The following is a 17,371-nucleotide window of genomic DNA, read 5'->3' on the forward strand; positions in this document are numbered from 1 at the left end:
CAATGAAGAGGGGTGTGTTTGTTTTGGTTGATTTTCAAATATTAACAATGTACAACAGCGTTTTTGAAATATCGCTTACCCCACCCTTAAATAGCTAAATGTTTTATTGTAAGCTTGCCATTGTTTCCCACTTATTTCAGTTAAAGCATTTGATTTTATCTTGCTTTTTGACGTCTCTTGTCTTCGAATTTTTTGTCTACGCACCTCATATGGACTAATTTTAAGGCGCAGTGAGTCCCTAGCTACTCCCCTGGTACAAAATATGAAACGTCTAATCAGACAGCAGACAAGCATACAGCATAAGAAAGAAAATATGAATAAAGAAAGAAGTGAAATAAAGAAATAAAATAAAAATGCATACAAGCATGTAGTCCGCAGTTGTTGTTGCGGTTACGTGACGTAGCGGTATCTGACTAGGGTCGACACTTGGGGTGATGACATCATCGTTTCACAAAATATACGGATTGGCTGGCTTTGGCTGTACACACAAAAACGCAAGAGTGTCGTTTTTTTATATTTATCCACATTTTGTTTTTTTAAATAGCGGTTTCAGACTCCCTAAACGCCGGATCCGTTTGGACGAAACGCCGATATGATACAAACTTTTTACGTATACAGCTAAACGCCTCTCCGTCTGGACAAAGCCTTAGTCCGCTTAAACCCTGCCCTTGCAAGCCTCCACTTTTGAGTGCAATGCCCACATCTCAAACTTTTTTCAATAATCTGTCACTATGAATCAAAAGATCTGTTGCTACTTTCATTTCATTGCGACTTTAAAACCATTGATTTTTAGTTTTTCTGTTTTATTTTTTATTTATTCACACAAAATATAATAGAACTAGAATAGGCCATTTATCGGTCTGCTCAAATTTGTATTTTTGGTGCATCTGATTTCAACGATTATCGTGCAGTCGTGCAGTTGGCAAGAGGAATCAGCTCTAGGTCACCAATGGGAGTGAAACACTGGGACTCTCGTAGACTAGAAAGAGGGAATATGAAGGTTTGGTTGCCATTACTGGTGAAGTAATCTCTTTGCATGAAAGCACCCAACTGGACATAATTAAAAGCCGCTGCTAGCTTTTCGGCACTGGCTCCCAGATTGTTCTCTCATGCAGCTTTCTGATTGGTGGTTGGAATCAGACATTCGGCGCTCTCACCCGCCATGGCGTCGCTGTGGCAGCCGCTTTCGCACCTCCCTCTGAGCGGTTTTCCCCTTTGTATTTCCCTGTATCACTTAATAATTCTTCCCCCCGTTTTTAACTCTTTCCTCCTCCTGTTTCTCCAGGAAATCTCAGCATGAGCAGAGAAAGGAGCAGGAGCCCAAAAGACCTCACATCAAGAAACCTCTAAACGCTTTCATGCTGTATATGAAAGAGATGCGTGCCAATGTGGTGGCCGAATGCACGCTGAAGGAGAGCGCCGCAATCAATCAGATCCTCGGCCGGAGGGTACGTATATGGTTCGCCTTCACGCCTTTGGGTCTCTTGCACCACGAGACTTCCTTCACGAAGAGGTCTATCATGGTTAGCACATCTGTATAACTCAATATATCAAGTACACCAACACACAAGCTGGCGGTTCAGAAATTGGGGGCTTTGGGCAGGTAGCTGGTTTAACTGTGTATTCCTCCTTTTTCGGAGTTGGAAAAAGAGGAACCGTTAAACATATTTAATGCTTTATGGCGGTTTGAGGCGGCTAGCCACAGCAAAGGACCGTTTTGCGGCGGTGTGGGGTAATTGCACCCTGACATGGTTTGAAGTAAAGCGCCGCTAAATTGGAACCAGTGTTTTGATATGAAATCAAAGTTTCGTGTTTTTTTTTTTTTTTTTTTCTTCCCTTCTCTCATCGCTGCATATGTTAATCTCTTCATCATGTTCCATTCCACCCCCAGGCACACACACACACACACACACAGATTTACACGTGCACACACACACGCACGCAACATTTGAGTTAACAAGGATTTTTAGCCAAACACCAGCATGCGTCTCTTTGGAAGGAACTTAAAAGTGCATGTCAGTAATTGACTACTTTTTTCCCCCCTCTCTCTAATCTCCCTCTGCACCGAACAGTGGCATGCTTTATCTCGGGAAGAGCAAGCTAAGTATTACGAATTAGCCCGCAAGGAACGGCAGCTCCATATGCAGCTTTACCCAGGATGGTCTGCCAGAGACAATTATGTAAGTGTCCACACTAACACACTGCCTGAGAGTGAGAGTTGTGTCGTGTGTTGATTGCATGACAGTAAATATAATGCTCGCAGTGAATGTCTTCAAAAGTGAAAATATATGCATACTGGCTACTACAGATGACACGATTCACAAATCTATCTTGTTTGTTTTGTAGTCCGAATGTTAATTTTTTATAAAAAACTGTTGTAAAACAAGTAGGTTTGGTTACACTTTATTTTAAGGTGTCTGTGTTAGTGTAATTATACATTCAAAGAACTGAGTAATAATAGTTAACTACATGTACTCTCTATAAGGTTAGGAATTGGGTTGGTTTAGTTGCATGTAATTATGCATCATTTAAGTTATTACTACAGTAACTGCATGTAACGTGTAACAAGGACACTAAAATTGTAAAAGTGCAACTGTAGGTCTAAAAAGTCTAAAATCCTATTCAAATATATATTTGAATAATGCAAATATTCACAAGATAGATAGCAATTTGTTGTATTTAATTAACAACAATAACAAAAAGGCTGATCATTGTTTTACAATGAATAATATTGATGGCTATTCAGATTATTTGGACTCATTCATGAAACGTGAGCAGAACAAATTTGTGTAAATTGTTCAAAAAAGGCTTTTCTGTAAATTATTGCATTGAATGTATTCATACAAATTTACAAACAAAGGGTTTTATGGCTGATTTACACATCCATTCTTGAGTTTCATAGATGAGGCTCAGAAACACAAGCAGAATTGGTGACTGCTTGTAAAAAAAAAAAAAAAAAATTGCGTAAATTGTTGCACTGAAAGTGATTCTTTACATAATAATGGTTTTATGATAAATTTGGTCTGCTCGAGTCTCAGAAATGAAGCTCAGAAATGAGCAGAATGAATTTGTGTAAATCGTTCTTGAAAATGTTCTTGCGCGAATTATTCCAATTTAAGTGATTTTGGTTTTACGACTGATTCGTGAAACACAAGCCTGATAAGTTTGTGTAAATTGTTTGTAAAAATGCTCTTTTGCAAATTGCGTTGAATGTGATAGTTTTCATACAAATTTTATGAACAATTTACTCAATTCTTCAATTGTTGAATTAGAATGTTTTTACACAACGATGTACATTCATCCATTCAGCTTATGGTACATGAATGAGGCCACTTGCATCTTGTTATAAGCATTTCATTGTGCCAAAAATTTCAGATGTGATGTGAATAGCCATTTTACTTGGTGTTTTCATGAGTAACTGCCTTAGTGTCGCTCTGTCACAATCTGAACATCAGTCAGAAAAGCTGGTGGTTTTCCAGAAAGGATATAATGCTAACTCAATATTATTAACTTTATACAATTATTCCTTTAGTTTGCACATGTGTGGCAGATATCAAGAAAGTAGGCTTGTAGAATTCACCTCCAAAATGTATGGTGTGAAGTTTTAACCGGCATAAATCTCACTCGATATGAAGTGCCAGGATGTGATGCTAAAACTAAAACCTGGCTTTCACACTAATCACCAAATGGAAAAGCAACAGGACTAAAACGAAACACTTCAAAGACAGATGAACTTTCATCTCCCCTTATATATTAGTGGTGGGAGCACACTTGTATTTAATAGTGCTAAGGATTCTGAGCGTATCCCTGCTCTGTCATCAACGCTTCTACTGCTCTGGGCTTCTTGGTTCTGTCAGCCAGGGCTAGAATACACAGATTAGTGACTGAATAAGTGGATTATCAGACTTTACAGCAGGCAACCAAAGCGTGGCTCATATTGGACTGCAAAATGACAGTGCGGCACTATCTATACCTATAGTCATCCTGCCAGGGGATTTTGGGTAAGCTACAAATCCTAAAGCAGTCCAGACTTCTCACTCTGGAGGAGTGTTTGTCGTGTCAATTGGAGCAGGGGCAGATGTTTGATTCTTGTTTAACTTTCTGATTGGTGATTAGAACATGGAATCCAGAAGAATTAGGAAGGATATTTTATTTTATTTATTTTTTTATTTTATTACAGTTCAGCTTACTAAGGAGTATTTATTTTTCAATTGGCACATGGCAATAGTGTCATGCTTTCGTGGCGGCCCTTTAAATATTCCTCTGGCTGTTTTATAGGGAAAGAAAAAGAAGCGGAAGCGGGAAAAGATCCAGGAACCTGCCCCAGGTAAGACTCAGAAACCTTCTATTCTGGCTGTAATATGTCTGATTTCATTAATGTACACACTAACTTAGCTAATGTCACTTAGTTTGTGTAAATGGTAACAAGTGGTTAATGATGGGATGCCACGTGCTCAATATATGCTTTCACACAGCGAATTCCAACCATAAAAGAACATTTCTAAAATCAACATGAACATTTATGAATTTACGACACTGTTGGTTGCCTGAAAATCCACAAGTCTGCAGTTTTAATGTTCTGTACATTTCTTTAATTTGTACTTTTCACAACATTATGAACAGCACACCCCACCCAACCACTCCATCTTTCCATCTTCTCCTCACATTTAAGTCTTTAGGATTAGTCTGTTTTAAAGTCCACATTCTTCCTTCATTGTTTCTATATGTTCTGGCCTTTTTATAAATGCATTTGCAATGTGTGCTTGTACAGTGTATATCTGGCGCTAAATCTAGATCATTTAGAGTTGTGTATTATGGAATTAAATGGATAGTTCACCCAAAAATTAAAATGGCATCTGGCATCATTTACACTCCCTCGTGTTTTTCAAATGGATATGACTTTTTCTTTTATTGAACACAAAAGGTGAACTTTTGAAGAATGAGGACTGGGGCTGTCTAGCTACAAAATGACAAAAATGCCATAAAGCTCTCTTTAAAGTCTCCATATGACTAATTTGTGAATGGAGTTCTTGAGTCAGATCTTTTCAATAAATCGTTTGACAAGAACCATCCTGAATGATTCGTTCAGCACATTATTCAGATTTTCTCCCTCTGTGTTCATTGGAAGAGAGTAAGTCATAAAGGTTTGAAATGACATGAGGATGAGTAAATGATGACAGAATTTTCATTATTGGTTGAACTGTTCCTTTAATGAACAATGCTGATGTGTTAAATGTGCCAGCAAATTATGTTTGTTGGCCCTACATTGACAATTAAGACCAGAGATGGACTTATATGTTACTTGGAGGCACATCCTGGTAATTAAAAGCTACGATTTCCTGCAGGTACAGGCCAGAGAATGAAAACGGCGTACATCTGAACAATGGTAAGAGCCTCTTCCATACCTCTGGTCTGATTGAGTCATGATTTTCTAATGTGGTTCTTGGCAATCAGAAATACATGAGACTAATCCTAAAGGCAAACCTCGAGTTCACCAATCAACCATTCACTGTTGTATTACGAAAGCTGTTGTTTGCATTGTGTGTGTGAGCGCTATTGTTAAAGGGTTTACTCTTATGAACATACCGATGAATCGTTGTGACAAGTCATTTTTCTTTCCTAACTCTGTTTAAGAACTCCATTACATCCCTTTTCCTGTACACTGATGTGTGGCTTGTGGCATTGGGTGGCGAGTTAGTATTTTCAGAAGACCAATGCTTTTATCAAGCGTACCATTTGTTTGAAAGATCACAGAACAGAATAATCTCGACAAAGTCGGCTCAGAACATCAAGTCCACACTATCAGGTTTCTTTCCTCATTCATTCCTTCCATCATTAATATTTGGCATGCACCATTAACATACAATCCTGTGGCTCACGGCCATGTTTGACTGGCGCTTTTTTGAGAGCATTTGGAAACTGGGATGGTTTTGAAAGAGTCGACCCAGATGTAAGCTAACTCTCTTAGCATTCACCCATATGGCCCCCATGTGTTATCTAGCCAACCCTGTGAATGAACGAAGCCCTTGCCAGCAAATTTGGCTTGCGCTTTGCTTTTTAATTTTTTAGCAATTAAACCAGCAACTGGCCTAAAAGAATTTAGTTCTCTAAACAAAGAAGAGAATCCTTTCCGTCATGTGAAAGTCTTTCAGCATCGAGGACATATCTATTTTCCCTCTTAAGTCACCCCACATCTTGTTTTTCCACTTCTTTTTGTCATGAAGGCTGCGCAGATGTGACAAATATGGTCCTTCCCAAAAAGCTACAAGACAAAGGTTTTACGTTTGATCAGTTCACTACCCTGTGGCTCCCGAACACAAATTGGACCGTTTCACACTCTCTTTCTTCTTTTTTTCTCTTTCTGTGGGCTGCAAGAGCTTTGAAAACGCAGCTAAAAGGCGCTCTATCTTCGGTTCAGTAATTAGTGAACTGGGGATTGACGCTCCAGCTGATTCATCGTGACAACCTTAAACTAATATACATAAAACAGAGAATATTGCCACTGCTTGTCAATTTATGCAGATCCGACAGACTGCGAAACATCAAATTTGTCTTCATTTATTCGCCTTACAAATGACAAATGCACACTTTAATACTTTTAAATAAAGTGATAACATTTTTGATAATTGATGGGATCATAATAGCATGTACATAGTGCAAAAAATCCTATTCTTAACGAGTATATTTTGTGCTTGTTTTCCAGGTAAAATATCCAGTTAAAAGACCCTAAAACGAGATAAATTTACCTGAAGCAACGCTAAATAAGATATTTTTAGAGAATGAATCTCTATTCTTTAAACAAAATGCACATATAGTGAAAAAATTGAGCAAAAACAGCAATACTGTCAAATATTATTACAATTTAAAATAACTGTTATCTGAGTTGAATACATTTTCAAATGTAATTTATTCCTGTGAATTTTCAGCATCATTACTCCAGTCTTCAATGTCACATGATCCTTCAGAAATCATTCTGATATGATGATTTGATGCCCAAGAAACATTTCTTATTGTTATCAAAGTTGAAAACAGTTGTTCTGCCATATTTTTGTGGAAACATAACTTTTTTTTCCAATAGACAATTCAAAGGAACAGCATTGATTTCTTTTTTAACACTATAAAAGTATTTACTGATCACTTTAATCAGTCCTTGCAGAATAAAATTATATATAATGGTATTGTACATTCATTCATTTTGAATGGTTTTGTACATATACTTTAAAAACAATTAAAATCTTGATTTAATAATGTTTGGATATTTTCCAGGAAAATGAGTCAAAAAGGGCTAATTAAAAACATGTTTGCAGTGTATCTATTACTAGATGTCACAGGAATTCAGTGTGTGTGTAAGACATTCAGGGTGGAAAATAGGGGATTTCTCAGGGAGAAAACGAGTTTTTTATTTTTGGTCTGAAGGACTGCTCGGTCTTTAGATGCCTTATGACACATAATCCTTAACTCTGACTTAAAAACTTTTCAATTTTAGGTTATAGAATTTTCTTCCTCACACATCCCACTTTTCCTGCTCGTACAACATTTCCACATCCTCTTGTTCTTAACTGTGTCTGTTTCTCAGATTTAGCTGTGAGAGCTTTTGTCTGACTAACCCTTGTGATTTGCAGGCTTTGAGATTGTTATCTGAGCTGGGGCATACATGCCCTCAGTGTTGTTACTTTTTTGCCACTGTGCATTTTTTTTTTTTTTTTTTCATTGGGAATGGGGAAAGCCATGTAACAATGCTGGTCTTTTAATGGAAGCTGGCGCTGAAGATGCAGTCTTAGTCATTCAAAGAAGCCAAGGTTGTGAGTCACGACAGTCTGGCACATTTCAACATGCTGCTTTGTTGCCACCTGGACATTGACTCTGTGTTACTATGACTGTTCTGCGGCGTATCACTTTTGATTTTTATGGCGTCATTCTTCGCCCGAGTTTGATGATGTTGGCAAGCCCCTATATGAGGCTTACCGTACTATTGGGAGTGTTCGGCCAAAGGTTTGAAAGCTTTCAGTGTTCCAGAGGTTGACAATAGTGGGGCAGTGTGGGAAACCGTTGGAGGTACTGGGCACTTTGGAGGTCATAGCCTGCTCTGTGAAGCAAGTGCTGCTGGACAGCTGTGCCCGAATCGGGTCGTCTTTATCCAGCTCTGTGTCTGTGATGAGTGAGGCCAGAAGTCAGATGTCAGCCTTTGATGAAAAGGCATGAGAGGGAGAAACTGAAAGTCCCTTGTGTGCTGATGAGAGCGCCCTGTCTCTCTTCTTAATGTCCACTCTGCCTCCGGCACATGAATGGCAGAATAACTGATACTCTTTGTGCCTGAAAACCCTTTCAATTTACAGAAAGCTGGAACGAAGTACCTTGAGTTGCTTTACCAGAAATGTTTGGATTGGAAAGGTTGGACCTGCATGGGTAAAAACACGCAACTAGAGTCAGGATTGGGCAGAATTCAAAGAATTGGTTCCCTTTCAATTTATGAGTGTAAATTTTAATTTAATGGCCACATCACACTGGAAGTTGAACTGGAATTTCAATTCAATTGACAAGAACAGGGATTTACTGAATTTACTCTGGGAAATGGGAAAGTGTTCTTCCACCCTACTCAACAAATTGCAATTATCAAGTATGATGAAATGTATAAACAATACAAGTTTTATAGGAGGCATTATCTGTCTATCTGTCTGCTATCTATCTATCAGTCTATCTGTCTGTCAAGACTTTGTCTGTTTTAAAAATTTCAAACAAGTCTTTGTTTTGACATACTTTGCGTTTCTAGGAAAAAAGTTCAGTTAATTTGTATAGTTCCTCAATCAAATTTTTTTTTTCTATCTCAGTCCAAATTCAGGAACTGCCTTCAAAGTTGAAAATGAATTCTCAGTTCAATTCAGCGCAATGCTAAACCCTCAAGTATGAGTCAGTGTCAATAAACTGGTTAATATCACTGAGCGCAGCGGAAACCCAGAGGTTTCCTTCCTTGTATTGCTGCCAAGAACCTCTGCAGCGCTATAAAAAGAGAGTCTGGGAGTTGCTGGTATGTAGGTGCAAGGAACAAACTTGCAGAAATTGTTGAATTCAACATGCGAATCACCCCCATCAGATCCTTCATATAGATCATTGGATGGTTCCAGATGTAGACCCTCTGTAGCACGCCAAGCAGCAGAGGAATCAAGTAAACCTTGTGGCGTCTACTACGTTTCCTCTGTCGCTCTCGCTCTTCCACGCCCCAGCCGTCGTCTGCTCTTTTCTGGAGTTCCTCTCCTAGGGAGTAAATCTGGCTCCTATTGTGAAAGCAGGCGTAACCCCCGCTCCCCGTCCCCCCGCACCTCCTTTGAAGCGTCCGGGCGGTGGAGGGGAGCAGTCATTGTGCTGCTCTTTGATAGTGCCGCTCAGGCTTTGCAGGAGCACGTCGTTCCCGGGCTCCCATCCCACCGCTCCTCAGATGTGGGAAGACCCCACTCAAGCCTTCGTGTCCCCTACCCTCACCTGATGTTTTTTTGTTTTTTGTTGTTGTTGTATTGAGGGTTTTATTGAGGTGGACATTCTTTCCTCTGCCTTTTTAGAGAGATCACAGCAGAAAGGCCACAGCCTCGGTTGGTTTGTAAGAGTTTTCCCCTTCTTTAATGTTACTGTCTCAGGGCCAAAGGAAGTGCTGACTGAACCAAGCAGTTTGTCTAAATCCGATTTTTCATCCAGGTGCTGTTTTTATTACTCAGGCCGGGGTTTTTTGAACCCGTCCTCCTCCTCCTCGCAGATCATTGGTTATAGTGCCTGTTGAATTTTTATGGACTCCTTGAAGGACGCTGCCAAACCAGAAACGAAGCCAAGTGCTACAACACAAGGTCACTGGTCCAAAGTCAGTTTGGTGTGAAAGTGGACCTTTTCAGCTGACTAGGCTTAACACAACCCAGATTTGAGCTCTTCGTCCTTACTCCCATTCCCTGCCAGTGTTTCATCGCAAAGCTTTGAACCTTCTCCAGTTCCGCACGTACAGCTACAGTAAGTGTCTGTAGAAACAGTTGCTTTACACCAGATTTTTAGGCACCCCTCTAAGGCCTGGATACGTAGTTTTTTTGGCTGTTGTTACTTCTAATAGTTATCGTTCTCTTTGACCTTGAGCCCACGTTCGAAGCATGCACACTACCACAGTTTTGTAATACTTCACCTGACCTGTAGAGGAGAGCACGGTTTTGTGTCCGCTTTATGCTGTCAAACTCAAGATGTACAAATCTTTCAACCTCTTCGCACATCTTTTGTTGACTTTTTGACTTTGATCAAGTTTGTCCTCAAGACAGAATATATTTACACTTACTTGAGATGCAACATTGCATTATTTATATATTTTAAGTTTTTTTTTTTTTGAGAATGTATTTTTAATACAAAATGCATTTTCTAGAGGTGATTATTTTTTTTAAAAATCTTGTTTTTCATAAGTTTTATGTTATATAGATTTTGTAAGTGTATTTTGTCATTCTGCACTGGCAGATTTGTTTTTTTTTACTTTATATTTAAAATTAAAATATTTGAACAATCCTTTCCAGCCATTTTTGTTTTTCAGATTTGCAGACTTAAAAAACCCCCCAAAAAACTTGGCTAATTTCCAGTAAAAAATAACTAAATGCATTATAATATGAATGTTTTATCTTACTGCGCTGTTAAAAAAAAAAGTGAAAAAAAAGCGCATATTATTTGACAATTCATTGAGAATTTTTGAAATCAACTTTCCAACGGTTAGTGCTGCCTCCTAGTGAACCCACCCATTACTGCACATATACGCGGTTATAACATTTGAGCTGCGCACAGTGAAAATTTAGCGGCAAACGTAAAACCGCAGCCCACTTTCTCCAGTTTTTCAGAAAAATATTTTTTTCTTGCTCTCTGACCACATCAAGCCGCCTTCTCTGGTTTTTGTGGAAAAGGAAGGGTTAGACCGGGGGGAAGGAGGTGTGTTGGTCCCAGCTGCAGGCTTTTTGATTTGCCCCGGGAGGTGAACGGGCCAATTGAGTGACACAGGGCCATGCCTGTTATCTTAACCTCCCACACTTCAAAGAACAGCCTCGCTACTGCAGAGCGAGCCGAAGAGAAGGACGGAGAGAGGCTGGCCCTCGAATACAGAGGAGCGTTTCATTTCCTGCGAGCAGGGCCTCGACATTCCTCAGCGCCAATGGGAAGTAGCTCTTGAATCCCTGCGTTTGTATCAGAAAGGACTGTAAAGCGTGGCCCGACGGCACCGTCCTAACCTCTCCAAACACCCCGACGCGCCCCCCCTCCCCTTCCAACAGGAGGCTGGCGGGGAAAGGCAGGAAAGCATGCCAATTTTTTCATCTGTGGCCGGGAAGGAAAACGCTCTCCAGGAAGGGGGCGCAGGGCACAGGGAAGCTTTGAGATCATAGGATGAAAAGGGTGGGCAAGGGGAGGTAAATAAAAGCGTCCCCGCTCACTTTATTCTGTGACTCTCTTTCTCTATCCTCGTTCGACACCAGGGTCAGATCTCCCTGGAAAAGTAGTTGCCTTTCATCCACATGTGGTAAAGCCGTCCACATGGGTGTACGAGTGTATTTATGTGTGAAAGTGGTCCAGGGTGGAGTTGTGGAGCAAAACTGACATCTCGCTGAAAAAGGTTGCATTCGACCTCCGCTCCAGGGAGGAGCCCGCTACTAGTCTTGCATTTTATCTGTCTCTCTCTCTCTCTCTCTCTCTCTCTCGCTCCATCCATCAGAGGTTTGCTCCTGTATTCCTGCTTCTCACTTTGATCAGGAATTCCATTTGATGCACTTCTGAAATAGCCCCATACAGCTCGTCGACCAAAATAGTCTGATACATTTAATATTTCACATCTCAAAAAGGGATTCTGATTGGACAAACAGTTTGTGATGAAAAACTTTGGGCTTCTGAGAACGCGATTCTTGATTAATGTTGGACGTGGGGATTTTTTTTTTTTTTCAAAATGGCATGCTTGGGGACGTTTTTGAGTGCGCCGATTTGTTATAAACTTGTTTTTGCTCTAAATGTCCTCATGTGCAATACACAAATCATAACGTGTGGGAATTAGCGTGAAATTAGACTAAAATTTGATCTTGCAAAATTCTTGTGTACTTGTACAAAAATGTACTATGAATTGTGACATTTTGATTATGATATTGATTTACGAATTATTGAATAATATGATAATGTGCCTAATATGTTGCAGGTCTGAAATGTGTATTTATTAGGGCTGTCAAACGATTAATCGCGATTAATCGCATCCAAAATAAAAGTTTGTTTTTACATAATATATGTGTGTGTACGGTGTATAATTATTTTCTATATATAAATACACACACATGCATGTATATATTTAAGAAATATTTGCATGTATATACTGTGTATATATATATTTATATTATATATAATTTATATTATATATAAATATTTTTTATATATATATATATATATATATATATATATATATATATATATCACATTTTTCTTAAATATATATGCATGTGTGTGTATTTATATATAGAAAATAATTATACTCCATACACTCACATATATTATGTAAACACAAACTTTTATTTTGGATGCGATTAATCGCGATTAATCGTTTGACAGCCCTAGTATTTATTAAAGGGATAGTTCACCCTAAAAAAAATAATTTATTCACCCTTCTTGTTCCAAACAAAATGTTTCAGTAGTTTTTTATTTTTATGGAAGCTTGTTTTCCGCCACAGAATAGAAAATAAAAAAAAGTAATTACGACTTTTTTCTCGCAATTGTGAGTTTACATCTCAGTATAATAAACTCAGAATTGCGATAAACAATTCTGAGAAAAAAAGTCGCAATTATCTTTTAAAATGTTTTACTCTGTGGCGGAAACAAGCTTCCATAGTTTTTGACCATACAATGAAAGTCACAGCACTGGGCCGCTGACTTTCACTGTATGGACCTAAAACTAAATAAAAACATTACGAAAATGTTGGCAGAATTCTCAATTTTGGGTGAATTATTCCTTAAAGCAGGGTTCACCAATCTCGGTCCTGGAGGGCCGCTGTCCTGCAGAGTTTAGCTCCAACCCCAATTAAACACACCTGAACCAGCTAATCAAGGTCTCATTAGGCATACTAGAAACTTTCAAACAGGTGTGTTGGAGCTGGTTGGAGCTAAACTCTGCAGGACAGCGGCCCTCCAGGACCGAGATTGGTGAACCCTGCCTTAAAGTATAATAATATATCATTTTTAATATCTAACCACGCTTTCCTCTCCATTTGTGTTCTACAGGAGGAAAACGGACTTCTTTTTCCTCTTGCAAAGCAAAGACAGCAGCTACAGGCCCCCTTTTAGAGATGGAAGCCTGCTAGACGACTCAACCTTTCACCCCTCCGTCACCTCTTGACCCCTGAGGAATATCCAGAGGGTCCCGGTCCTTGAATCTGCTCCTCGGCTGCAGGCGCTGCTGTAGAGACGTTGAACTGAGAACAGACAATCACCAACACAGGCCCTCACGCAGACCCGTGAATACCTTTTTTTGTTTTTTTGTTTTCTGTCCTGAATTCACTCCCGAAGCCGAAGGCGTTGCACTGATTATGTTCCTCGACCGTTTGTAAAGCGCACACATGGCCACATGTACACAAACACACACGTTCCTACACCTGTTCCTAAGTTATTCTAAGTTATTTGGCACCTCTGTCTCTTCTGTGTGTTCACGACGTCACTCCCTCACTTCCTCTCGCGCCCCGTAAAATGTAGCATCGCGGGAGCCCGACACGCCACACAATGTTCTATCGCAACATTTTAGGGATCACGCGTTGCCCTGGAAACAGTCTCCGTAGGTTGCGTTTTGCATTTTGACACATTGCTGCAAAAAGGGTCGATGTTTTGATTTCTCCTCAACATCTTGGGTTCAAGTTTATTTTGAATGCTTTTTTTATTATAATTCTTTATTTTCATTTCTTGGTGTATATTTTAAGTGATTTTTTTATCATTATTATATATATATGTATATATATATATATATATATATATATATATATATATATATATATATATATATATATATATATATATATATATATATATATAATGGTATACGAAATAAGCTTGGAGACAGGAAAGCCATTTTTCTTGTTGAAGCGTCTTGCAGAAATAACATTTGAAAGTCTTCTTTTTGATAACTATTTGTAACGGATATTGACTTCTCAGTCTCTACTTGCGCAGATGTAAAATAATGCTCAATGTGTACTTTTTAAAAAGAGATGTCTGGATGTCACTGTTTCTTGGTATTTTTGCAGGCAACATTAGGACAAAGGTGAAAGAGTACAGTAGGTACCCAGAGGCCTATATTTTATTGATCTAAATTGACAAATGAAGCAGATATATCTATATATATTTACCCCAGCACTTGGCAGTCTTTCTTTAATTGCAATGTACCTCTGTCTCTCTGGTAGGTAATAGAGTGGTCTTTTACCATGTTTATTCCATGCAAACATTTCCACATTTTATTCCTTTTAATTATTCTCTTTTAGCATTCTCAGATGTTGTTTTTTTTTACATTCATTGTCATATTTTGAATCGCTAACTTGGCGTAGCATTTTGCTTCCAAGTGGTCACATTCGAACTGTTTCAACATGTCTTTTTTTATGAAAATAAATAGGCATCTTTGACTGAAAACGATTGCAGTATGTTTATTTTATTATATACACTGAAATATTTCTCGGTTAAGTAGAGAGAGTGCATTTCTGCATCCTAGAAGAAGCATTAGGAATTATAGAATCTATCCGGTGGATCTCTGGGGAAACTTCAAACGGCTTCTTAAAATCAACGAGAAATAAGTGTTCATTTTAATATGCATTTGAATATTCATTCGGCCTTAAGTACATGATAATAAGGGATGATTTGCAATATAGCTAAAACAATTAAATGGCCATTCATTATACTCCTGACAAATGCTCAAATTGTGGGTCTACAATTATATAAAGCATCATTTTTAATCTTTAAGTCTTTCGGTATATGCATGCTGAATGCAATGGCAGATTCACTATGACAGACAGCACACAGAACTGTGAATGTAGGATGTTCTGCATAAATGTTTTTAGTATCAGTAAAGCTCACTGTCACCGTTGACGTTTATGCTACTACAGTGCCACCTCATGCATGAAACACTGCCATCTGAGGTATGGACATATAATAATGTTTTAAGTGTAGTTCTTAATAAAATGATTGTCATTTCAGCCTATATGATTCACAATTATACCGAGTTCTAATTGTTAACAGTCTTTTGTTCTGTGTTGATGCTTTTCTGTGGGTGTTGTGCTCATGTTTGGCAAGTGTTTTTTTGGTCTCATCAAGGATGTTTGTCTCTACAACTGAATTGGCTATAGAGGATAACGTATGATAGGGCGCCACCTACTGGAAGAAGATGAAATAAAAACATGACTGCCTTACTACTCTCATGTACACATAGACAGTAAAAGAGCATGTACAGGAGTAGTCAGTCATGTGTTAATCTGGTACAGCACCTATAGTATCGAGCATACTAAACTATCTGTATGTAAAAGACTAAAACAAATCACGAGCTCATTTACATGCATTTGTTTTAGTGCTGTAAAATCGATAAAATGCATCTAACATAAAAGTTTGTTTATATAATCTGTTTATATATAGCCTATATATATATATATATATATATCCACACATATATATATATATATATATATATAAACAAAAACGTTTATGTTAGATGCAATTAATCACGATTAATCGTTTTGACAGCATTAATTTATATAGGTCTACATTTATTCAAAGGCAAAAAGCATTTTACAACGACTAAACGGATGTTGCAGTAATGTCTTCTGTTTAAATATAAGTGTTAAAATAAGGTAAGTGCAATATGACATTAGAAATAAGTTACCCAATATACCCTATAGACCTATCAGAAAATAACTAAATGGTTTAAATATTTACACACACACACACACACACACACACACACACACACACACACACACACACACAATAAAACGATTATATCATATTCATATCATAGTATTTATGTCATATTGTTCATATTTGTGTGTAGCCTATTATTCGTAATCTTTGGTCTAATTATTGTTTGAACTAATTTTGTGGAATAGCCTATTAAATATATTAATATAATATAAAAACGTGCTGGCAATCGAATTTTAAAAAGTGACTGAAAAATATTTCTGTAAATAATCGCCAAATTAATGTACAAACAACAGGAAGACGTTATATTTTAAATATTTGAACGGAAAATAGGCCCATTATTCGCAGAAATCAACGCGGCTTTGAATACAAATACAACATTTGCTTAAGAATATCACGTTTAAGAAGCTAAAACGTTCAGTTAAATGATAAATTGTCCCTCACATACGTGTGTAAATACAGTATAAGTAAGTTTGAAGTGTTTTGACTTGATGTGAGCTTTATCGAGCTGTCCTCGTGGTTCCGAACATAAGGATGATGTGATGTATGATGTCATTTACTCACTCAGTCTCACTCAGTCTGGTCTCGTGCATGTCTCTGTATAATATCTATGGTCTCGTGGGCATCGCTGTAATGATGGCTGTCTGCCAGAACCTCAAACACAAAGTGACCAGCGGCCTCAGAACAATCACCACATCAGAGAAATTAGACAAAAATGGCTGTTAGAAATGGAAAGTCATGTAGAAGGAAACTCTCCACTGTTCCCATGAAGTGTCCAGACGGCGGGATTCCCAGGAAGGCCTCACCGTCCGGGGGAAAACGTGAGTTGGAAAGCTAACTTACAGTAGGAAATCATTTATTTGCAGCTGCCACTAATATTTAACCTAATGTAATTAGATTTAAAAAGCCATTTTGTCGTAGGCTTGTCGTATGAAGATGTTTATCATAATATTGTACTTATTACGGACTGTAAAATTAGAGATGTAAGCCTAGTTTTGAATGATAATTTAAGAAATCAATGTTTTGAATATTTCCATAGCTCCTTGTGAAATTTCTGAATAATATTGATGACAAACCCCTGTTGCTGGCCTATCTTTTTTTGTTTTGTTTTTTGTCCAAGTTTGCAACAACTGGAATTACGTGTCTAATATAAATGCATATGCAGTTAGGACTGAAATACATGAATATTTTCATGAATTCTTCAGAAGGCAAAGTTCTTACATCAAAATGTGATAAAAGTCCGCAGTAAGAGCATCTTGAGTTCACTGTAAAGTGCCTTTATTTAAAAAACTAAGTCAGATTGTTTAGTAAAAAAATAATAATCAGCAAACCAGCTTTCAGAAGCACCAAAAGTTCATATAGCATAAATAAACATTATTCATCAATGTTATTTTAATATTCATAGCTTCAACTAAAATGCAAGATTTTTTCAATGAGCTTTCCCTATGATTTTAAA

The 17,371-nt window shown here is 38.0% G+C and overlaps 1 protein-coding gene across 1 annotated transcript in view; it reads left to right on the forward strand.

The window, feature by feature from the left end:
• The window catches only part of lef1 (lymphoid enhancer-binding factor 1), a 40,718-nt gene extending 26,828 nt beyond the window's left edge, over window positions 1-13,890 (forward strand). The window contains 5 exon segments of the mRNA XM_079864740.1: window positions 1,286-1,448; window positions 2,073-2,180; window positions 4,279-4,327; window positions 13,252-13,305; window positions 13,308-13,890. Coding sequence (XP_079720866.1) covers window positions 1,286-1,448; window positions 2,073-2,180; window positions 4,279-4,327; window positions 13,252-13,305; window positions 13,308-13,366 — 433 coding nt within the window. The 3' untranslated portion in view covers window positions 13,367-13,890.
• Window positions 13,891-17,371: the final 3,481 nt, after the last annotated feature.

Source organism: Squalius cephalus, assembly GCF_949319135.1.
Source record: "Squalius cephalus genome assembly, chromosome: 2".
Lineage (NCBI taxonomy): Eukaryota > Metazoa > Chordata > Actinopteri > Cypriniformes > Leuciscidae > Squalius > Squalius cephalus.